At 40.6% G+C, this 24,260-nt stretch overlaps 1 protein-coding gene across 5 annotated transcripts in view; it reads right to left on the reverse strand.

Moving 5' to 3' along the window:
- LOC116316798 (nucleoprotein TPR-like) overlaps positions 1-24,260 on the reverse strand; it is a 35,249-nt gene that overhangs the window by 298 nt on the left and 10,691 nt on the right. The window contains exons 19-54 of one of the 5 annotated variants that reach the window (XM_031735435.2): positions 23,697-23,831; positions 21,848-21,988; positions 21,491-21,686; positions 21,212-21,408; positions 20,983-21,123; positions 18,654-18,770; positions 17,955-18,158; positions 17,581-17,765; positions 17,219-17,366; positions 16,370-16,507; positions 13,136-13,267; positions 12,851-12,981; positions 12,400-12,610; positions 12,165-12,314; positions 11,130-11,222; positions 10,892-10,996; positions 10,490-10,702; positions 10,114-10,152; positions 9,058-9,252; positions 8,772-8,883; positions 8,466-8,659; positions 7,708-7,778; positions 7,322-7,521; positions 6,971-7,177; positions 6,725-6,840; positions 6,305-6,376; positions 5,488-5,700; positions 5,216-5,411; positions 4,939-5,135; positions 4,470-4,541; positions 4,283-4,374; positions 1,583-1,695; positions 1,391-1,441; positions 1,151-1,292; positions 826-923; positions 225-326 (exon numbers count right to left, since the gene is read on the reverse strand). In XM_031735435.2, the coding sequence (XP_031591295.1) occupies positions 225-326; positions 826-923; positions 1,151-1,292; positions 1,391-1,441; positions 1,583-1,695; positions 4,283-4,374; positions 4,470-4,541; positions 4,939-5,135; positions 5,216-5,411; positions 5,488-5,700; positions 6,305-6,376; positions 6,725-6,840; positions 6,971-7,177; positions 7,322-7,521; positions 7,708-7,778; positions 8,466-8,659; positions 8,772-8,883; positions 9,058-9,252; positions 10,114-10,152; positions 10,490-10,702; positions 10,892-10,996; positions 11,130-11,222; positions 12,165-12,314; positions 12,400-12,610; positions 12,851-12,981; positions 13,136-13,267; positions 16,370-16,507; positions 17,219-17,366; positions 17,581-17,765; positions 17,955-18,158; positions 18,654-18,770; positions 20,983-21,123; positions 21,212-21,408; positions 21,491-21,686; positions 21,848-21,988; positions 23,697-23,831 (5,119 nt within the window). Of the gene's footprint in view, positions 1-224; positions 327-825; positions 924-1,150; positions 1,293-1,390; positions 1,490-1,582; positions 1,696-4,282; positions 4,375-4,469; positions 4,542-4,938; positions 5,136-5,215; positions 5,412-5,487; positions 5,701-6,304; positions 6,377-6,724; positions 6,841-6,970; positions 7,178-7,321; positions 7,522-7,707; positions 7,779-8,465; positions 8,660-8,771; positions 8,884-9,057; positions 9,253-10,113; positions 10,153-10,489; positions 10,703-10,891; positions 10,997-11,129; positions 11,223-12,164; positions 12,315-12,399; positions 12,611-12,850; positions 12,982-13,135; positions 13,268-16,369; positions 16,508-17,218; positions 17,367-17,580; positions 17,766-17,954; positions 18,159-18,653; positions 18,771-20,982; positions 21,124-21,211; positions 21,409-21,490; positions 21,687-21,847; positions 21,989-23,696; positions 23,832-24,260 lie in introns of all 5 variants that reach the window. The other 4 variants (XM_031735434.2, XM_031735430.2, XM_031735432.2 and 1 more) reach the window with 4 other exon arrangements.

The following is a 24,260-nucleotide window of genomic DNA, read 5'->3' on the forward strand; positions in this document are numbered from 1 at the left end:
CGAGGAAAAAAAACAATGTGTGAAGCGATCAGTGAGATACCATATTGTCACTCTTCTTGTTCCCTGAGTGTAATGCTGCTCTCTGCTTAATGCACTTCAATAAACTGCTTTATCATTTAAAACTACACGACTTGAGTCAGTCCTGTGAGTGTACACTATATTCTCACAGGCAGAGGTTAACAACCATCCCAGAAGGACAGTCCTTTAAAGCTTTGACACCTTACCTCTGCGGCTGATTAGTCTCACTCCTCGAGGTCCTGTGCTCGACAGGCTGCTCACCAGAGGCTGACTGGCCACTGTGTGACGCTGCGTCATATTGCTTGTGTCTGTAATCAAAGAAGGAAAAAAAAAAGCATCACACAAGAGTTTGTGCACATATGAACGAGTAAAAGCTTTAGTTGACGAGTTCAGTTTAGCTAAAATGTTGCTTGCTTTGCTTTTCAATGTCTTTCATTAGCAAAATAATGGAATTCCCTTTCAGACTAATGAGCTAATGGCAGCTTTTATATTAAACATTTAATTACATTGACAGGAAAAAAAAGGACTGGTAATGGTATTGTTTAAAGGTTCTTTAAGTCTGCACCATGGATTATATATGGTCTAAGCATGGAAACAGACAGAACGCCCTGGGCTGAAAAATGAAGGCAGTGCTGATTCACTTTTGAAGTCAGCCACTTCAGGCTGGTCCTCATAGATTCCCAATGTTCAAATGTCCAATTTTACAGCATTAAAAGTACATTATCTGAGGACAATTTTCACCTTTATAACAACTGTACAGGATATGGTTGCTTTGACATCTATCAGTCAGTAAACAGAATAAGTTACCAGGGTCTTGGCTGGTAGATGGCAGTGACGCATCATCACTTTGCTGTCCTGCTGATTCCATGTCTGTCTGACTCTCCAGGGTAGACTCAATTCCAGGGCTGGAAACACATGCACAATCAGAGAAAACTTCCAGTGGTGTCAGGTTTAAAATAAAAGTCAACATTTTTCTCACAAATCTACTTTAACACCATGTGAAATGTTTCTTTTTTAGATTTTTATGAGAAGTTCCAAAAAAAATCCTTTGACAGTAAATCCTACATAAATTAAAACTGAAAACTTAAAAGAGGAGATTAAAAAAAAAAAAGGCCTGAATGAGGTTGCTCACCCCTCCACTTCCTGCTCCATGAACACCTCATCTCCATCATCTGTAGCAGCAGCCATTCCAGTAGAGGCAGTTACCATGGGAACTGACTGGGACGCCATGTTGTCACTGCTGTCTGAGGGCAGGGATTCAGTGAAGACTGTCACTGATGAAACAGAGACACAGGGAATACTGAGCTTTTGAGCCCAAGAGCTGGACAGCGCCGACTGAGGAAATCTTATCTTCGGGGTTTGTTTTTCTCACCTGGTGCAGCCACTTGTAAAGGTGTGGTGGGGACACTCCTTCCTCCTCCATCTTCATCATGAGCAGCCAGAAACAGAGGAGATTCATACATACCGAGACCTACATACAGATTTAGTTTGACACAAAAAATGAGTGTTTTAACTCGAGTATCAGACTGCATGCACAAGTTACAATTAAGTGTTTGTGCAGTACCTCCTTGAGAAGCCAGCTGTCCCAGGTCAGAGTGTGAGGCTGAAGTCTGAGGCAGCAGATCTTCAGGGGGTCCAAACCTGAACCTGGTGGACAGACCTGCTACCTGAGGCGAGCTGAGGAGACCAAAAACATCTGCTTAAACACGTGTTAAAATGCATCTTTTCAGGAGCCCACATTTGTAGTCTCCTTTGCCTTCTCTGTATGTTTCACTCAAGAACATATGTTTCATCTGCAGCTTCCTTCTAGAATTAGTTGCTGCAATTAGAGAAAGAAAAAAAAATCCCCTACAAAATTGCTAAAATTGGCCCCTTGAATTCTTTTCTAAAAGGAAATCACTTCCCACTGCCATTTTAAACTAGTTTTGTACCAGGTTGCAGTTTTCCCCTCTAAAAGGTTAAATTGTTTTTAACTCATTTACCTGGTTGCTAGAAATACGGACACTGTAACTGACAGGTTTCTCTACACACCACTGTCTGCTCGGTCTCCATGAAAATCTCACCTCAAAACTCCCTGAGTTAATAAATCTATAATGTGTCTGAGATCATATGATACCACTATGTCTAGTTAGTCCAGTTAAGACACAAAATAACGGGGTGAAGGAAAGTTAAAGTGAAGCAGTGGAGTAAAGTATGGGAATTTTAAGTGCGTAGAGTGAGTACATCATAAAGGCCTGATGGACTATCATACTGATTCATACCTTAAAAACAGTAGATTGTGTGAAGTTGGTCTTTGACCCTAAACTAGATTATTCTTTATTTTGCTTTAAGAAAACATAGGGATCCTAATATTGTTTCCATTCAATTAAAATATGAGATCTAATCAACAGGTTCTGGGAACCACCCTTGAATCAATTTATATTTGTCCCATCTCCTCTTAAAGATCAACTTATTGACCAAACTCTAGATCCCTTCTGACTCTATAAAGTAGTCCCTTTATGACTTGCACTTTGAACTTCTCTGTCACGGTAGAGTATCATCCAGAGCTCAACTGAAATATTTTGAAATAGTTTCCTTACTTTAACATCTTGAGGCATCGGAGGCCAAACAACCTGAACTTGTGAGTTTCTTCCACACAAACACAAAAGTCACCTTTCAACCACTCTATTGACTAGATTTGCCTCTCTGAAACTTAATCCTCTTTAAAAAAATAAAAATAAAATAAAGTTCCAGGATCATATACAGAATCTTATACAGCGATCTATAAACATCAGCCATGATGGAAGACATCTGTTGGTGCATGAGAATTGGCTTTATGAGCCAGGTTGGTGTGTGTGTGTGTGTGTGTGTGTGTGTGCCTGTTTAAACATCTTTGTGGGGACGAAGAATTGGAAGTTTACTATACTTACGAGGACCAAAATCCCAGTCCCCACAAGTTTGAAGACTCAAAATGTGGTTTTAGTGTCAGGGTTACCATTAGGTTATGGTTAGGTTTAGGGCAGGGGTCTGCAACCTTTTACACCCAAAGAGCCATTTGGACCTGGTTTCCACGCAAAAGAAAACACTGGGAGCCGCAAATACTTTTTGACATCTAAAAGGAAGATAACACTGTATATATTGTTTTCTACCTTTGTGTGAACAACTAAGGTGTGCTGCTTAATGAAATCCATGAAGTGCTACAGAGAAAATTACATTTTATTCATGTAATCAACACATTTTGAACTCTTAAAGAAATATAACAAAAGCAAAGACACCCAGCTGAACTAAAATGATCCATGTAGCAAAAACAAAAACTGTTGTGAGCCGCCTCCCTTATATCTCCTTTGGGCTTTTGGAGCCTTGACCTGACTTTTAAAAATAATTGGTAAAAAGCTCTATGCTGCTGAAAATGAAAATAGATATTTGCAAAATTCTGCCTAAATATGTATTTTACCTGGTTAATGCGTGCGGCGGAGGCGTGGTCTGCAGCGCTGCTGCAGGGGAGGCGGACGCACCTGAGCGGCACCCGCAATCATGCCTCGCCGCCTTAAAGTCTGTGCTCTCTCTGCTGTTGTTGTTGGTGGTGTGTGTCGGGCTGTGAGCTGCGGTTACAGCCGGCTGTATGCGTACAGCAACCGTGTGTGAAAAGTGGTCAATAAAGAGATGCTGAAAAGCGCGTTCATGCAAACATCGTCGGGTCTGCCGTGATGTGTTTACAATGAGACTTCTGATCCTGAACCTCTGCTCACAACGTCTGCTAATCAGTGCTGTGCGAAGTCAGTTTACGCAGGACTGTAAGCTGTCATCTGTCGTCTGTGAGGCGTGAGCAGTGTTTGTCTTTAACATAGTTCACGGTGGAGCTGCTGACATAATGTGGATCTGAAGATCCATAATTGGCCTACCTGGGGTTGAAAGTCTCGATAAATGCACGGTGTTTCGGCGGGAATACCGGCTTCCGCGAGTGTGACGCTTATATTGAGCGAGGAAAAAAATAATAGAATATAATTTTTTTTTATATTTCAATATCACAATAATCTTCCAATTTAGAACTACAAGTTTAAAAGAACTAACATAAATAAAATACACTTCAGCGAAATACTTCTAATTTATTTTCCCAAACCACGCGGAGCCGCACTATAAGGACTAAAGAGCCGCATGCGGCTCCGGAGCCGTGGGTTGCTGACCCCTGGTTTAGGGTAAGGGTTACAGAAAGCATTTTGTCAATGAGATGTCCCCACAAGGATATGAATACACACGTGTGTGTGTGTGTGTCTCTCTCTCTTACTGTATAGCCTCAGCGAAACCATCAGTACGATGTGGAACAACCAGAGTGGGAGTACTGGGAACCATTCTGTCATCATCATCAAAGAAAGGCTGCTGACAACACACAGGCACATTTAGGCTAGCTGATCCACAGTAAATCAAAATGAAACTGAATAATATTGTCAAAGTTCACAACACACATCTCTTACCATACTGCCTATTACAGGAGTCAGCTGAGGTCCACGTCCTGATGATGGTCTGCGCAGCTGAGAAGCCTGTCTCTGATTCACACACACACACACACCATTACTGTCAGAGTGCTGCTTTCTTCTCCTCTTATATTTTCATGTAACGATTTTACCATTCACTATTGATCGGTATTATTAATCAGTCTTTGCTGATTGGCATTGTGATTTCGGGTGGCTTTATATAACACCAAATAACTGGACAGTATATGTATTAATTTGACTTACTTAAAACTCCCAGATGAATCTAAACAAAATGCTTTTGGCATCTTTCTACTAAACTCTTAATTTGACTGCATCACTCATTTAGCAGATGTGGATAACAAACCTGCCTCCTGTTCATGATCACTAAGCTCACTCTAAATCCAAAACTTATATTTTGAATGGAACAACAAGGAAAAAAAAAAAAAAGAAATGTCTGTTAGATTATCACCTGTGTTTGTGGGGGACCCAGCTCAGGAGCAGGAGGCTGGATGTAGAGGCGAGGTGGGAGTGGGTGTGGGGGCCTTCGTGTGTGTGGCATCCGGGGTGTGAGGGAAGATGAGGAGGGTGAGGGGGCAGAGGTTGGAGGAAGGTGTAAAGGGTCTCTAGGGTGGTCGGACTCTGATGCGGTATCGACGCTGCCTTCACCTGGAAGAGATGTGTGTGTCAGGTTGTGATTTTGAGAGGAGCGTGCATGAAATGAGATGTAAGATGGCTTTGGTGCTCACCACTGGCTGTTGGCTCACTGGGGTGCTGTGAGCCTGAGGATGCTCCACACACACTCTCCTCAGTGTTAGTGCCTTCTGTCAGCTCCTCCCGACTCTGCTCTTCGGCCTCTCCGCTCTCCTCGTTACTTTCCTCTCCCGCCCTCACTCCGCTGTCAGCAGCATCGTCATCTTCATCATCATCCTCTTCCTCTTTATACTAACAGACAAAGTTAGAAGTTAACATTAGATTAAAACTCAAAACATTTGCATAAGGTAGTGACAAGCAGCAGCACCTCATCATCTTCTTCCTCCTCCTCCTCCTCCTCCTTCTCCTCTCCATCTTTACTCTCACGGCTCTCACTGTCGGTGTCGATCACAATCACATCTCGGATGATGGCAGAGCCCTGGGAGGACATCAGGTCAGTGGGAACAGACTGGGACACGCCCTCTTCCTCACTTTCCTTGTCGTCCCCCGCTAAGACTGGGAAGCTCTGTTCTGGGAGCTCCTACATCCCAAACATAAAAATCAGGTCTTATCACACACCTTTGCAGGCCTGTTTGTGGGCATATGCAAACAATCTGACAAGACATTTCAGTTGTGTGAGCCTTTTTATTTTTTTATGTGCATTTACTTCAAGTTTAACCACAAACACTGCATTTTACATTCCAACATCATAACAGGCATCATGCAAGTGTTTAAGGTAAATATTCTCTGCACACCCCATTTTGAACAAGATGTGCAAAATAGATGCAAATCACACCCACTGCATGTTACAACTTACACAAGACAGTTTTTAGTCACCCATTTCACAAATACGGTTTATAATTGTGAATTATTCACCATGCTGTACATTTGAAATCTTAAATGTAACTTGGCAGTGGAAATATGAACCAAAGGCCTGAATACTGTGCATTTGAAGAAACTATCCAGAAGCAGCCTTTTCAGTGGCTAGAGCTGAAAAATCAGGTAAAGTAGCTGCTTTCAAAAGCATCTCTGCAGTCAGAAATCAGCAGAGATAACTAGCTATCAGCTAGCCACTAACTTTAAGTTCTAAGGTCATATGACAACGAACATTTACTTGAACCAGAAGAGTTGACTTGACAACATACCTGACTATCATCTGGTGAATCCTGCCGTTCTTCATCCCTGAGCTCTCCTTCCATCTCCTCATCACCTTCCACCTGAAACACACCAAGTGCCATAGTTTCAGTTACATGTATTAAACACACTCACACAGACAACAAAACAACTGATAATGTCATGCCAAGCTTTTGAGGTTTTACAGATGTATTCTTGACACAACAGGTTAATATGACTCCTACTGCAGATATCGAATAGGAAGGTTTGGACTTTTCTTCGTGACATCAGTTAAAATTCCCAGACTTTCATCAGTTTGCAAAACTCAAGTGGCCTGGAACAGGTCTGTCTTTAATCAGCATTTCTGCATTTACACAACATAAGATACCCTAGAACTAACAGTTTCAGAATGACAGCACTTTTATTTCTAGTTTCTGGGTTTTCGTGTTTACCTGCATTGCTGCTGTTGCTTTGAGGCGTAGCTTTTTGGTGGTTGGAGAGGTGTGTGAGCTCTCGGGTCTGCTTTCTTCTTCCTCTTCATCATCATCTCTGCTTCGCTTTGAAGATGCTTTAGTGGCATCACAAAAACACACCAGGACCTCAGTTAAGAATCTTGCCATCAACATTTTCAGTACTATATTTTGTTTCTTTACTGTTGATGTGTTTTGTGAGTAAAGTTTCAGGCTTCTCTTTCTGACCTGTTACATTCAGAGAGGAGGGGGATGAGGATGTAGATGGCCGCTCCACCTCCACGCTGGGCCCTGCATCTTGACTGGCTGCCTGCTGTTGAGTGGGCTGAACAAACGCTGTGGCCTGAGTGCTGCTTGGCTGAGTTATGGAGGTGGGTGCATTCACCATACTGGAGCTGGTAGAGTGCACAGAGGCTGATGTATTCATCAGCACTGCTAGGAGAAACACATTTCACTTTGACATATACTGACACATACTGCTTTAAAATCTCAAAGCGCATCTCCAGCAGAGATCTACTTTTATTTCAGTTGTCTTCTTCTAGAAGAAAATTGTTGAATGGATGGCCTTCTTGTTCTTACCCTCTTGGCTTTCAGTCTGTGTGGTCGGCATTACTGTGGCCATAGGTGTTGGGACAGGGACAGTTGCCAGGGTAACCAAAGGACGGATGCTGGCTCGAGGCGTGGCCTTGCTGCCAGGAGAGGGACTCGGCTTGTTGCTAGGAGATGGAGTACTTGGGGTGGGTCGGATGTTGGCAGTGGGAGGCTCAGACAGAGTGGAACTGATGGAGAAAAGCGATTTGTTGTGTCTGTTCTACATTTATAAAAGCTCTCTTTCAGGCTTTGAGAGTTCATACTAGCTTCTTTGTAATGTGGTTTTTAAGTTCATCAAACTACAGCCTCATTACGGCCACTGACTAGACATTGTATGAAACGTTCACAATCATAAAGAGCAATTTATAGTTTACCTTCCTCTGTCTTGTGCAGGACTCTTCAACGATATCTGTCTCTGGTCTGCAGACCTCGTCTGATCACCCACCTAAGGACAAACAGGTGTGTTCTTGATCATTACCACAATCACATGATGGAAATAAATTTAGCAAAGCCAAGGCAAACTAATAAAGAAAAAACTGCAATTTTTTTACAGCTGCAATTTAGACAAAAAAAAAAATTCAATTCCTCCCCCCCCCAAAAAAAAACCTTTCTCAAAGTTGTAAAATACTGTTTCCAGAGTATTTTTAAAAAAAACATATTTTGAGAAATTTGCAAATACTTAAAGCATACAATTTGTAATTTTAAAAATATAACCATTTGTAAAATATCTGTATTGTTAAAACCTCAATTTTAAGACAAACAAGGTTTCACGTTTGAATTTTGGAACATTTTGAAAATTAAAATATTAAAATATTAATAGAAATACTATTGTAATAAAGCAAAATGATGTATATTGTGTCTGGGTTATGTTATCCATAATAAATGCTCTCTTTCTGGTGTTGGTCTAGCACAGTCAGTCACACTTTGCTTCTGTAATATTTTCATCTTAGCTTGTAAAGAAAGTTTTTGTTATACCACTTTGGCTTCCTTAATTTTGCGACATACAAACATACATGCACATTAAAAAAACAAATCTGAGTTTTAGCATACCTATAGACAATTATAACAAGAAAAGGGTGAGTTTTTTCAAAACATGCTCTATGTAATGTGTGCCTTCAAGTCCATCCTGTACCTTAGCTCCACTCTGGTCCTGTGTTTCTTCTCTGGTGTCAGAGTGCGTTTGTGTCTCTCTCCGTTCCCTAAGCTCTCTGTCCAGCCGAAGAAGTCGTCCTTCATACTGAGATTTGAGGGCATTCATTCTCACCTCCAGCTCCTCTTTACTCTGCTTCAGTTCTTCTACCTCCTGACTGAGCTGCTCTTTAGCACCTGAAGGTAAAGGAAGCAAGTCACAAATTTTAGTCACGCTAAGCATATTTGCTTGTTTGTTTGGTGATATTTGTCAGCAGATTTTCACATTATAGTGTTTTTCTGAGCTTACTGTTTAGTTGGTTGATTTTGGTCTTGGCTCCCAGGAAGGCCTTCTTTGTTTTTTCTTCTTTGTCAGCCATCTGCTGTTTGAGCTGCTCCTCTCTGACTTTACTCTCGGACAGCTGGAGAAAACATTCATTTTAAAAAAAAAAAAAAACTGTTTTCACGACATCTAATTTTAATTTAGTGCGTAAAATTCAACATAAGAGACTGTGCTTGCATTAAACGATTATGGAGGGAAATCAAACGACAGTTTGACTAGAATGTAGTTTGGAGTATGTAGGATTCTCAGATACCTCCTGTCTGAGTTTTGCAAGCTCCTCTTGCTGTGCCTGGTTAGCCTCAGCAGCTGCGTTAGCATCACTTGAGTGGACAGACTGGGAACTCTGGTTTTGGCTGGCCTGTGTGGTTCGGCTTGCTTCATTAGCTTGTTTGGCTTCAGTTAGCTGCTCCTTCAGATGTTTTACGTCTGCTTCACGCTCAACAACCGTCTGAAGGAGAGGTAAACGTGCCAAAAAGATTAAAATACCTTTTTATGTGAGACATTTGAATTGCCTTAATTTTTTTCTCCAAATTTCACTGAGAAAAAAGTATTATGTTGAATAAAATTTTAAAGGAAAGAAGAGGACATTAATTAATTCAATTCAATTCAATTCAATTCAATTTTATTTATATAGCGCCAAATCACAACAAAAGTCGCCTCAAGGCACTTTATATTGTACAGTAGATAGCACAATAACAACTCATAGTTCCTAATATAGTCTTCTTCCTCAGATTGACTACTTGCTTGGTTAGCGTTTAGATGATTACAGTAAAAAAGCAAAAAACAAACAAACTGTTTTGAGTATTCAGTGTCATGACTTTACAACTTTGGGAAAAAAGACTGCTCGTGGGAAAGGTTTCCCTTTAGGTCTGTCTGGTAGAAAGGCCTTTTTAAAATAACATTGTGAAGTGTACTTTAACACAAACTAGGACCTTTTCTCACAAATAGCCAAGTAGTTGTTGTAACCAAACTCTGACTGACAGTTGTTAAGTGTAAACCAAATAACCCTGTATTTACTAATGGTTTCACACAAACCACAGTCAATGTCAAAGTCTGGTTTTTATGTTTGTTGCTCTACCCTTTTTGGCCACACCAACAAAACCTTCACTCACTACTTTAACAATTTGTCAGATTCAGTCTTCCTGCAACTTTATCTGTTTAGCACAAACGGAAAACCACGTTGAATGATTGTTTTTTTTGATTGAAGACGATCACATAACAGAGGTAAAAATACAAGGGGACACGGAGAAATGACTGGCATTACTAATCCACTGAAAATTAATCGAATGATGTTGATCTCTTTCCTAACCTTCTGCAAGCTCTCCAACTGGCCTTGAATATCAGTCACCTGTTAGGAGGTAAGCACAGATACAGAAACTACTTGTTAGTTTACTGCAAATATGACAAAAATACTACATGTTAAAAGAAGAATGTTCATCACCAAGCTGTCTGACTGCAGAAGTAAACTGTCATTAGCTGTGATGTAAACTGAGCCTTTTATCATACTGGGACAATATTTACACAAATATTACATGAAGATGTGAAATGTGCAAAGAATTTGTTTTGGGATGTAAATATTTTTGGTGCATATCAGCACCAGAAAAAAAAAAAGATAATTCTTTGACATCACAGACTTGGGGGGGGGGTCATCACATGACCTCACATTGTTAATAATTGTTGCTCACCTTGCTCTCTGCTTGGCTCAGAGCAGACTTGAGGCTGGAGATTTCCTGGTTGTGGCTCTGTTGGTTGGTTTGGTGGGTCTGCTGAAGCTCTTTCTGACTGGTGAGGTTCTGCTGAAGGGTTTCTTTAGCCTGCTGAAGCTCCCTTTGGAGCTGCTGAATCTGGTTCTGACGGGCTTGAGCTTGAGACTGAGCTGTTTTTAACTGGTTCTGCACCTTTAAGAAAAAGGAAGCAGGTAATCTGGTTACTGTAGACCTATTCTCAAATACTGGCTGGGATTCTTTTAGATCTGGTGATGGAGCTCATGTGCATTAACAGTCTTTAGATCAATATTCCAAATAAATAAAAGGTCAACCACAAATCTAGCAAACAGGTAAAATCCCTGTTCCGGCAAGAATGCTCACCTGCTGGGTGTGACTCTTAGCTTGTTGAAGCTCTTTTTGATTTTGGGTTAGTTGGTTCTGATTCTGCTGCAGTTGAGTCTGGGTCTGGGACAGCTGGGACTGGAGCTGTAGAATCAAAGAGATGACAGAGCCAATGGCATGATGAATCTACACAGATAGCTATCTGAATATGGTGTTCATTTTTCCATCTTTGAATAAAGACTTGTAGGCAGTTTCACCTAACTTTGTCAAACTGTACCTGTGTCAGCTGGTTTTGGACCTCCTGGACCTTTTCCTTGAGCTGCTGGTTTTCCTTCTGGGCTCCCTCCAGCTCCTGCAGGGACTTCTGGGCCTGGTGAAAAACTGACAATTAAACTAAAAGAAACAGAACCACTATTGCATCTCTGTGTGTCTCAATACACATAAATATCACAGATATTTACAGTGGCTTGCAAAAGTATTCGTCCCCCTTGAACTTTTCCACATTTTGTCACATTACAGCCACAATCATGAATCAATTTTATTGGAATTCCACGTGAAAGACCAGTACAAAGTGGTGTACAGGTGAGAAGTGGAACAAAAATCATACATGATTCCAAACATTTTTTACAAATAAATAACTGAAAAGTGGGGTGTGCGTAATTATTCAGCCCCCTGAGTCAATACTTTGTAGAACCACCTTTTGCTGCAATTACAGCTGCCAGTCTTTTAGGGTATGTCTCTACCAGCTTTGCACATCTAGAGACTGAAATCCTTGCCCATTCTTCTTTCCAAAACAGCTCCAGCTCAGTCACATTAGATGGACAGCGTTTGTGAACAGCAGTTTTCAGATCTTGCCACAGATTCTCGATTAGTTATTTATTTGTAAAAAATGTTTGGAATCCTGTATGATTTTCGTTCCACTTCTCACGTGTACACCACTTTGTATTGGTCTTTCACATGAAATTCCAATAAAATTGATTCATGTTTGTGGCTGTAATGTGACAAAATGTGGAAAAGTTCTGATACTTTTGCAAGCCACTGTATGTATATCACAGATATTTATGTGTGATAAATAAAACTAGGAGATATTTTTTTGCTCTGAATTGACTTCAATCATTAAGTATCAAAGTTATTATTCGGGTGGACTGCTGATTAACTGGATAAGAATTGATCTAGATGCATAGAGCAGAACTATTGTTCCAAATATCTTAAATACTCCCTCCATGGCCTTTTTTATTTTTTGGTAAATATGATAAAAATTAAATTGGAAAAAAAATAAAGACTTGCGCTGGTCATGTTTAACTTTGCTCACCTCCTCCTGTTTTTTCTGCACTTCTCCTTTCAGGGCACTCAGCTCCTCCTGAGTCTTGCTGAGCTGCTCCTGAGCTTTTTTCAACTCCTGCTGCACCTCCTGGTTTGGAGCCACCTCGCTTCCTGCTTTAGTAGCTGTTTCACTGACCAGCTGGAAAAGACAAACAGAAATCCCCATTGCAGTTGTTCTCCACACTCAATGGGTCCAAACCGTTTCCACAAACCTATCGCCGCACCTTGTCATGCTGGGCTTTGAGCTCCTCGTACTGGGTTTTATAGCGTCGTCCAATCTTCTTCACCTGGGTGATGGTCTTATTCTTCTCCACAATGTCGTTGTTTTTTGCTTCCAAGTCTTTCTTCAGAGAGTCTCTTTCGGACGTCAGGCGGGCAACAGACTCTCTGAGGCCATGTAGCTGCGACTGAGCTAAATTTCCACTCGCACTGGATCTGATTCACACATAATCATCTGTGTAAGGTTATTTTGTTGGATGTATTGATCAATTTTCTACTGAGTTGCTGGAAATTAGGTTCCGATCACTCAGCAAAACTGAAAAAGTCTGGTACAAACCACACAAAAGAAACTAGAGTTGGGAAAGTACGTAGTAGGTATATGCACTCAGTTGCGTTCAGTTCACCTTTGTGGCGTTAGTGTATTTAACAGGTGTAAGCCTGTGAGTGTTGTTCTACCTGGCCAGCTCAGCCTTCAGCTTGGCCGTCTCCTCAGCCAGCTGTGTGATGCGCTTCTGTTGAGCCTCTCTCTCCGTAGTGAGTTTCTGTCTCTCCTCAACATCACCGTCTTTCTGTTGGCTGATCAGTTGCTGCAAAAATAAAAAACACAAATCTTCTGAATCTTTTGATTGTATTGTATAAACTACTACACTATGGAACCACTATAGTGTAGCAGAAATGAGAGAGAGAGAAAAGAAAAAGCATTTACACATGTACTCAACCTCCTCCATACAGTGGCATTACCTGATTTTTGGCCTTTAATCGTTTAAGGTCTTCCTCCAACAGCCTCTTGTCAGCCTGCAGGGAGCCATTCTTCTCTGACAGCACAGACAGAGAGTGATGCAGAGGGCTGATGTCTGACTGGAGTTTGGTGACCTGGTGAGACACAACGTTGGGCGTTTTAAAGCTTGCTGCATATTTGACACCAGACTCTCTGTATTTGTGTCACTTCAGCTGATGTGCACTTTTTGATTTCTGTAACTTGGCACTTTGCAAAGCTGGGTTGAAGACACAAGTATACGATCGTGTTGGTTTTTTACCACCATTTTAATGACATTCCAGTACAGAAGCTTAGAGATATATACAATTACAGTGAGATATTGCTACAGTTTGAAAACTTGAAACTTTGTGGAAAAAAATATTTTCTTCTGGTTTTGACTTCTTCCCTTCCTATACAAGTGCTTATGTGGCGATATTGCCCGAGCGGTGGTATCTATTGTTCAGGAGAACATAGCAGCGGCTTCTTGCCCCTTATTGACGGGTATAAATAGAAGTGACTGCCTGATAATATTGCAGCAGCACAAAAAGTGACCAACGGGGTATATATAGTACACAAGAGTAGTTGCAGTAGGCTTCCGGGTATGCTGTAGTGAAGATCTGTATTGTAATTGACTCCACAACATTTTGTTATAGACATTTGCTGCAACTGCTTAAGGTGAAGTATGTCAGGTAAAGGGGGGTATGTTATTTGAACTTGGTTCTAGTAGAAGAGCAATTTCTCTTCAGTTGTTTATTATTGCAGATTGAACTTTACAATCTCCCCCAATCTTTTTTTTTTTTTTTTTTTAAATATTATGCATTGAAGATAGGGCTGCACGATTTTGCATAAAATGAGAATCACGATTTTTTTGCTTAGAATTGAGATCACGATTCTCTCACGATTTTCTTTTCCAATATAAATATTTATTGCACTTATTAACTGCACATCAACTTCGTAACAGTTGAAACTGAACATAAAAACAATAAATGCCTCACATTTTGTGGTTGCCGCAAAATGTTGCACTGCTTGAAATTCCGTCTCCACCATTGCTTGACACTGCGTGTATAGAGCAGGTAGTGCAACAATAGAAAAATAGTTGCGGGACGGCACTGTGTAGCGTTTGTCTAGGGTGTTGATCATTTTCCTAAATCCCTCGTTTTGCACAGTGTTGATATATCTTTGGTCAGGTGATGAGTAATAGCCTCCGTAATTTCTTTGTGCCTGCGGGAGTTCGACGTGTATCCGGTTGTTAAGTGATGACTTCCTACTTCCGGGCCTAAAGTAGTCTGCGTTTAATATGGCTTTTGGTAAATTTATTGGTATCGTGGGAATACTCTGAAATATCATGTTTGGGCCATATTACCCATTCCTGCACCAAGTGGGTCCTCAGTTGGGCACTGATTTGGGATGCAGACGATAAAACACACGGTATAGGGATTAGTAGCAAAACCTGAATTAAGCCATCTTCAGGACTTTCAGCCATCTGTCACTTTCTTAGTGACAATGGCATACACAATTAATCATCTCGCTGCCAGTTAATGATCATTGCCATGACAGAAGAAACAGCTGATGCTCTGTTAAAGCATGTTTAAAAAGCACCTTATATACAGATGTGCAAATAGTTTTTGACTGCCTGGCTTATTTTTTCACGTTTCTTGTTGCCTTTGTATTGTACGCATGGTAGAATCCTGAAGTCGACATCGAGTCAACATTTACAGCTGTGGTCAGAAGTTTACATCATGGGTATGAATGTGATGGTAAATTTGACATACAGCATACATCTTTTAATGACGTAAAAGAAATCAACACAGGGACAAAATTATACACACAGGCTCAAATATATACAAACACTAACTTAAATGTTTTACAAAGTGGTGCCGAAGGTTCTACAACGTCTTTAAACTTGACACAGTCAAAGCCTATTTACTTCTCATTGGTGATCATGATTGATGGCTTTTGTGTTGTTAACATGTTTAATATTTTGTATTTTCTTCTATTTAATCTCAAAAAGCTCATAAAACAGTCAGTGATCACTGTTGACCTCCCTCGGCTTTTAATACCGCTAATCATTTATTTAAGCTCAGTTTTTAAAACCTTAGGATGTAACTACAGCACAGCCCATGCAGCAGTATATGAATGACTAACCTCGTATTGTGGATGGATTATCTCACTTGTTCTCCTGGCTGAGGTTTAGTCCTTTTACAGCATCCTGCCATGCGATTACATTTGTTCCTGACCACCGAGAACACTCACGTTAACTTTTATCGAGTGGAAAAAAAGTTAGCTTGTTTATATTATGCTAACATAGCTGTGTCGCTAGCGGTCACGTAGCACTTCATTATATACCAGCTAGCCAAACTTCAGTAACCCTACAAACGTCACTGCTGTTTAGTTTTCTGTCTTCATTTATGTTGGAAGTGATAGCAGAGCTGTACGTTTGAATTTGTTTCCAAAACCCCTCAGTCAGGACATGCTATATTGTATTTAGATAGAAGCTAGCGAGCTAACTTCCTGCTAACTTCTAACGCCGTTAAATGTCATAAATTCCATTTTCATGGATGCCTGGATGTTAAACTCAATTGTTACACCTGGTAGAGCAGAACACTGATCATTTTATTAAAGATGAAAGACTTTAGACAGTTTTTCAACTCTCAGGAATGCCACAGTGATCGTTTGATATATGAACCTGCAGCGGAGTTTAGGGCCAGACACGGCCAGTGACGTCAGACTGAACAACCGGATAGGGAAGCGCTGTAAGGTTCCCGTTATTGATGTTTGTGTGGTTGACCGGGACGGATTTTCTCCTGTCACTTTCTCGTCATCCCTGACGTGTTCTCCGTTGTTTTTTCCCTGCCAATTTGAGCATCACGGCACAGCTTCTGTATCACGTGGTATAAGGTTCCGCCCTTGTCATTTGTTGAGCAGGAAGAGTGAGCGCTTGTTTTCATGCAGATTACGTCCCGGATCAAAATGCGGCACAATCGTCTTTCTTTTTTTTTCTTTTTTTTTTTAAATCGTTGTCATTTGGAAATGAGATCGCACATAAGTATGAATCGAGATCGCGATTTTCTAACGATTAATCGTGCAGCCCTAATTGAAGATAAGTTATTTTTGTCAGTTGTAGCTCTTGGAGAGAAAGGTTACAGTTAGAAAAAAAAGGTGGAACTGGCCAAGACAAACATTAAGACAAATGGTGACATGCAGTGCTGCAAACTCACTTTAGCCTGAGCTTGCTGCAGTTCTTGCTCCAGTTTATCTCGGTCCATTTTCAGCATCTTGTTGGTTTTCTGAAGAGCACTGATAGTCTCCATCTTCTTCAGCTGCTCTTCCTGCTGGACTAGAGTTTTTGCTGTAGCCTGACAAAGAGGAAGAAACAGATACAGAGCAGTAACAAACAGTATTCTCTATTATGTCCTTTGCACATTTAAAAGTCACACTAGCATCCTACTTGGTGCTTATTTAAAAAAAACACTCTTTCTGGCTAAATCCAGTATGGATTTAGCCTACAATACAAGTTTTGTACCTACAATACAAGTTTCTGAACTGACTATCAACCTCACAGTGTTCAAGAAGTTGTATAATAACAAATTTGTGGAAGCAAAGTTTTACAAAGTATAATGAAGCTCTTCATTCTTTAGTAGATTCTCAAATATTAATCAAGGCCTCTTTTTCCTCCAAAAATAACTTGTTTTGTTTTGTTTTTTGAGCAAACTGATGTTATTTACATTTACTCAGCTAAAGTCACAGCATTATGGTGTTTCAAGTGAGGCAAGAGGTGACTCTAACGGCAACAAAAACCAGGACCTCCCACTATATTGGTGTCACAGCTTCACTAATCTAACTAATCTACAGTCACCACACCATATACACCAGCTTTTAGTTGACTACGTTATTTGATCCCAAAAGGTTGATTCTGTTCATCTGGACGTAGCGTTTTCAATTGGAGAAACATCTCATCACTCATTCAAGTGACTTCTTGGAATTTACTTACCTGGATGATTGAGCATGGATCAAGATACGTTATTTGATGAAAGGTAAAACAGATCAAACACTCCCCCAACTCATACCTGCATCTTCTCCCTCTCAGCATTCAGGGTTTCTTGTAGTTCCGTTAATTCTCTTTCTTGGTGTTCCACTCGCTGTTTGTAACGAAGAGCCTCTCTGTCAGACGCCTCACATTGTGCTATAGCGATATCCTTTTCCCGCCGCACAAACCTGCACCGCAAATGCACATTTTACACTCAGTTCTACTTTGAACAAGTAAAAGTTTTATAATGAAAGAATTATTACAATTTCATTTCATCATAAGGTGCTTCTGAGGTAACAATGTTTACATACTCTATTATAAAATAAACCGCAGTGTCAGCTATTTCAATACTTTCAATACACAATAACACAAACACTGATCAACCAGCTCGTGTTGCAGTACCTGAGTATTTCTAGTATTTGCTCAGTGGTCTTTCCTTCCTCACTGAATGACAAGTCAAGCTGCTGTGGTTGCTGTTGTTGTTGCACCTGCCGGCTCTTAGCAGCCATTTCATCCATTTGTTCGTGCAGGAGGGAATTCTGCTTTCCCAACTCCTCACAGCGACGACTCTGATTTGACAGATCCTCCTGAATGACAGTAATAGTAAGGACTGTTACGATCATTCAGAAACAGTCTTCTAATTACATTTTAATTTTCTTAAACTAAGATTCATAACGTGGTTTGTTTAACTTTATATACCTTAAACAGTTATTCAGACCTGTGTGAAAAGAGGGATGTTATCTTGCCCAATTAAGATTTTTGGGTTGTTGTCCTACCTTCAGCTTTTTCTCTGCTGTACTCCAGGCTGCAGTTTTCTCCTGCAGGAGGGAGGTGGTCTTCTTTAATTCCTCCTCTAACTCCATCTTTTGTGCTGTTCCTTGTTGGAATTTTTTCTTCAGTTCCTGTAGAGCCTCCACATCAGCAGCATGAAGCATTAGCTCGCGCTCATACTTAGCCTGTGCCTCTCCAGCTAGCTTAGTCTGACAGGAGAAGAGAAGGGGAGGGACCTTCAGTTGCATGTCAAGTGTGGTTTTCTTACTGTAGGTAAAAATTAAAAAGAAAATACTGGCAACCACCAGTGCTACCCCTCAGCCTCCTAGTAGACACACTTATGATATCATTTTCAAAATCCTACGTCACCTTGTTGTCAAGTCCACAAGAGTTTTAGAAAACTTACTCTGTCCTTGAGTCTAAGTGACCTTGACCTCAAACTCCTTCAAGAATTTTAGTAGATGCACTACTATCTAGATTTGCCATTTGAAAATCTAGATGACTTCTTTTATGAAATTCACAAGATTTTCTGAAAATTAGGTCAAGGTCACTGAGATTCAAGCAAATCCAAGATCTACGTTGCCTCCTTTATGAGTTGGTGGTGGGGTGATGACAATACCCCATCAGCTTTTTACGGCTGAGCGGTAGAAACTGGTAGGAGTACAGTAGAAACCAAGTATATTAATCAATGCACGTGTGTGTACCTGCAGCAGGCTGTCCTGTACAGCTTTCTGCTCCAGAGTTACAGCAGCAGCTGCCCTCTCCAGAGCCTCCTGTTGCTCTACCCGACTGGCCTTCAGACTGCGTTGTAGCTCACACACCTGTACAAAGAGAGTAAAGGAGATTACGATTACGGTCATTGCATTATCAAGTTGTCCGTGGATCTATATGTGCCTGAACAATTGAGCTTATTCTATAATTTGCATTTTAAAAACAAATAATTGTTGGTGACTAATTTATCATAATATTCATAATAATTACGCTCACGTGGGTCATGCAGCACAAAGTTATTTAAGTTGTGAAGGTGAAGGCAAACATGGCTGGAAGCGTTACTGCTGAAGATTCAATTCCCAAACGAGCAGCTACTTTAGTGGTGTGGAATTATTTTAGATACAAACCAGCATATACACAACAGACCACGATAATATGCAAGGAGTGCAAAAAGCCTGTAATGTCAAAGGGGGGAAATATCACTAACTTATTTCACCTTCTTAAGCATCAGCACCCAAGCCTGTATCAGGAATGTCTGAAAGCCTGGGAGGAAAGCTCTGCAGCTAATGCTACAAAACTAAAATAAAGTAAGCTAGTTCAGCATGGCATCACCAAGTCTCTCGCCAGTTGTACTCGGTATGACTTGATGCATTCTCAATGATCCAGGTAAGTAAATCCCAGAAGGTTGATTCTGTTCACCTGGACGTAGACGATATTACCCAAACTGTCACCATTTGTTTGGCGAAAGATATGATGCCAATCCAAACAGTGGAGAAGGAAGGCTTCATGCAGCTTGTTAGCAGCTAGACCTGCAATACACCCTAAGGAAAAGGACTTTTTTTTCAAGACGGCGCTCCCAGACTCATTTTTATCTGTGAATTACTATGCACTAACCACAGATTTATGGTCAAGTAGTATGACAGAGCCTTACCTCAGTCTGAGGCAAAGAACAGGGGGAGAAATTTTATTTTTATACTTCTTAAAGTTATTGCACTTTTTAAAATAGTTTTCATAGAATATTTCAAGTCAATGTGTTACGTTTATTTTGTCAAATGAATAACAACCAATTTTTCTGTATTTTGGCAAATTTATTGGTATCGTGGGAATACTCTGAAATATCATGTTTGGGCCATATTACCCATTCCTGCACCGAGTGGGTCCTCAGTTGGGCACTGATTTGGGATGCAGACGATAAAACACACGGTATAGGGATTAGTAGCAAAACCTGAATTAAGCCATCTTCAGGACTTTCAGCCATCTGTCACTTTCTTAGTGACAATGGCATACACAATTAATCATCTCGCTGCCAGTTAATGATCATTGCCATGACAGAAGAAACAGCTGATGCTCTGTTAAAGCATGTTTAAAAAGCACCTTATATACAGATGTGCAAATAGTTTTTGACTGCCTGGCTTATTTTTTCACGTTTCTTGTTGCCTTTGTATTGTACGCATGGTAGAATCCTGAAGTCGACATCGAGTCAACATTTACAGCTGTGGTCAGAAGTTTACATCATGGGTATGAATGTGATGGTAAATTTGACATACAGCATACATCTTTAATGACGTAAAAGAAATCAACACAGGGACAAAAATTATACACACAGGCTCAAATATATACAAACACTAACTTAAATGTTTTACAAAGTGGTGCCGAAGGTTCTACAACGTCTTTAAACTTGACACAGTCAAAGCCTATTTACTTCTCATTGGTGATCATGATTGACTCTAACTGCTAGTTTTTCTTTGCCAGCATAAAAATTTATTTGTCTGAAATGAAAATCAGATTGACCAATACACAACAATGGGAAAGTCCCAGAAATTCAGCAAAGATCTAAGAAATTGTAGATTTACACAAGTCAGGAAGGTTTAGTGGAGCAATTTCTAAACAAATGTAGATTCCAAATTTTGTTCAAATTCAAGTTATTCAGATGTGTCTTTTTCCAGACCTTGGCAAACTAACACAAGAACAACGCAAGAACCTCCAAGGCTCAAGCCCGGAAACTGCTGAAACACCACTGTCATGGTCCACATTGAAGCAAGTTTAATGTAGCCGTGGACTGAGTGGGTGCCATCCAAGAAAGAACCGCCTACTCCAAAATTAACACTTTCAAGCTCAACTTTGCAGCTGCTCACACGGGCACTTGTTTTTAAAGTCATTAAAGATGTATGATGTTCAATCGTTCCACTCTATTCTAAGAGATCAGTAAAAGTCTAAATTACTATAACATTCATCCCTGATAAGTGTATATATGCAAACTTATGACCACAACACTAAGTAAACGTGTGATTATATCAGAACACATATTAAATTATAACTCACTTGTTTCTCCACTGCACCCACAGCCTTTCTTCTTTCCTCTTGCTCTTGCTGCTTCATTTTCTCCAACTCTAAAATCCTCTTCTCCAGCTGCTTCTGCACCTCTTCTGACTCTTTCAGACGAACCTCCAGAGGAGAACGTAGCTAAGCATGAAGAAAGGTCAGTATGAGAGTATGTTAAAAGGTGTGCACAGGGCAAAGTATAGTATTTAGTAGTATTTAAGAGTTGTACCTCCTTCTCTTTCTCTAGACTGTCTTCCAGAGTCAGCACCACGGATCTATATTGCTCTACGGAGGCATTAGCACTCTTCAGCTGTTCCTCTAATTCACTCTTTTTCTCCTCAACACTGCGCAGGAGACCTTTCACCTCTAAGAGCTCCTGCTCTGATTGGCTGGTTAGCTGGGAGGCTGCTGGGACTGGAGAGCGCACTGTGGGAGACATTACTATTGTTTTACAGCTGACTTTGAGTATACAGGTACATTAACCCTTTGTACCGCCATAATGACTTACCTCTCAACGGTGCTCGGAGGCCTACGGCCCTGGTAACTGGCGTGGTGGTGGTGCTGGTAGCCTCAGAGGAGGTAGCAGAGGCCAGCTGGGCTTTCAGTGCTGCCACCTGCTGTTCAGAGCTACGCAGCAGCTCCCTGGTCTTCTGCTGCAGTGTGTTTTGAGTCTCTAGCTGCTTCTTAGCTTCTAACAACTGAGCCTGCAGAGCAAATGGAGGTCACAAAGGAACAAGGAATGAAACTCTTATAACACACACACACACACACACACACGATGGCTACAAAATCAGTCTATCAGTCTACTCGAGCCATGCGCTCTCATTTACAATGAAAGAAATAAACACACAAATATTATACATACGTCCATAGTACGCCCGAGGGCATGTCTCTGTGCCACTTCCTGTTCTAGTCTGGTCTTCATCGAAGTAAGTTCTGACTCCAGTTGTTCTATCTTGTTGTTCAGATGCTGGCGTGTCTCTGTTTCTGCACGCTCCATCGTCAACTGGACATGACATCCCAAGAAAGTGAATTTAACACTTTTAAACTTTAGACATGCTTTATACCTATACTGAAGGACAAAGAGATGACTACCAAAACAGGTGTTCAGAGTAGTCTAAAGCTTTGGTATATTTACATACACCTCATACAAGGGCTGGGCCGTATTATACTTCACAGTAATACCGGTATAATGTTAGGCAATGATAAGAATAAATAAATAAAAAATATATCGTGATAGAATATGGATAAAATGCGCAGTGCCTTTGTTTTCAGACGCACATGGCGGAAAAAGCATGGCGGCGACGGAGAACGAGAAGGGCAAAAGCGGATCGTTGAATGAAACAGATGAACAAAAATTGTTTTTTAAAAACGTGCAACTTCAGTGATGTGGAACTGGTTTGGTTTTTGTCTGTCAGATACCCACCAAAGCACATTTTTTTGTAGTACATGCAAGTGGACCGTCGTTATTACCGTATTTTCCACACTATAATGGGGCGACCGTGGTTCAGGGGGTTGGGAAGCTCATCTTGTAACCGGAAGGTTGCCGGTTTGATCCCCTTATCTGTCTGTCTTAGTCGTTGTGTCCTTGGGCAAGACATTTCAACTACCGCCTACTGGTGATGGCCAGAGGGGCCGATGGCGCGATATGGCAGCCTCGCTTGTGTCAGTCTGCCCCAGGGCAACTGTGGCTGCAGCTGTAGCTTGCCTCCACCAGTGTGTGAATGTGAGAGTGAATGAATAGTGGAATTGTAAAGCGCTTTGAGGGTCTCGAAAAGCGCTATATAAATGCAATCCATTATTATAAAGGAACTCTTAAAAGCCTTTAATTTTCTCAAAAATGAACAGTGCACCTTAAAATCTGGTGCGCCTTATGTATGAATTCTGGTTGTGCTTACTGACCTCAAACTCATTTTATGTGGTACACGGCGCTCAAAAAAATGTTTTAGTACGACTTTGGTAAGCTACGAAGCCACATCGCTTGATGGATTGTCGGAGCATTACAGCTACCGTAGTCAGGAGCTTAGCGGAGTAATACGTACTACACTTCAACATAATATTACCGTATTGTGTGTGTATAAGGACCCCAAAATGGCACCTGTTAAGAGACATGCGTATGAAGCACATTTTAAACTCAAGGCTATCAGTCGCGCAGTAGAACATGGGAACAGAGCAGCTGCGAGAGAATTCAGCATTAATGAGTCAATGGTACAAAATTGGAGGAAGCAAGAAGAATGAGTTGAGTAAAGTTAGACTTATCTGACTGCTTTATAATCCTGTGCACCTTATGGTCCAAAAAATACGTACTTGACTTATTTATTTGGCACGCTGCAGTTTCATGTTGCAAGGCACCTCTTTTTAACTTTTGTGGATATTATACATGGTTATGCTCAGGATATGTCAGCCCATTTCCACTGAAAATGCCTTTTGGTTAAACTATCAGCAAGGAATTTGCATTTGCACTGTTACATTTTTATATAGCTTTAGTGCACATAAAAAACAGCTGAGTGAAAATAAAGTGATGGTTTTTTTTTGCACTAATAAAGTTGTGGAATTATATCGATATCAGTTATATTGTCAGTTATATCATTATCGCAAATTTTCCAATATATATCGTGATAAATATTTTTGGTCATATTGCCCTGCCCTACCTCATACATATATAAATTACCAAAAGCATCATGTCTCCAAACCCTGCTGCTGTAATATGGTACCTGTATGGTCTTGAGGTTGGTGAGCAACAAGTTTTGGTTACGTTGTTCAGCAAGCATGGCTTCCTTCTCTCGACTCAGTCGACTCTCTGCTTGTCTCAACATGTCTCTCTCTTTAGTCAGGTTCTCCACACGCACCTACAGACAGAGGCAGGTTACTGATAAAATGACAAAGATGACAAAAGTGCCCATGAAACAACAAATATGACTACGAACTTGATCCAAATTCGAAGGATTGTATAATATTTTGTTCTTGCTCTCACCAAGAATGATTTTTTTTTTTTTTTTTTTGTCTCGTTCAGACCCAAAAGTACACATGATTAGAAATTTAACTTACTAGGGAACACATTCATTCCCTTTTTTATTCCGTTTATGTTTATGAAGCAGCTGCAAAAGCCACGTGAACATAAATTGCTAACTGGTTATGCCTTTATGGGGCAGTCTGGTTTTATTTTTAACATGTAGGTGTCGTGTGTGACTCAGCCATTAAACTGAGAATCTGCCAGTGCTAAAAGATGTTTGTAGTAAATATGGAATTGAAGCCTAAAATGCACACTGACACAGTCT

The sequence above is a fragment of the Oreochromis aureus genome, linkage group 18 (genome assembly GCF_013358895.1).
Source record: "Oreochromis aureus strain Israel breed Guangdong linkage group 18, ZZ_aureus, whole genome shotgun sequence".
Taxonomy (NCBI): domain Eukaryota; kingdom Metazoa; phylum Chordata; class Actinopteri; order Cichliformes; family Cichlidae; genus Oreochromis; species Oreochromis aureus.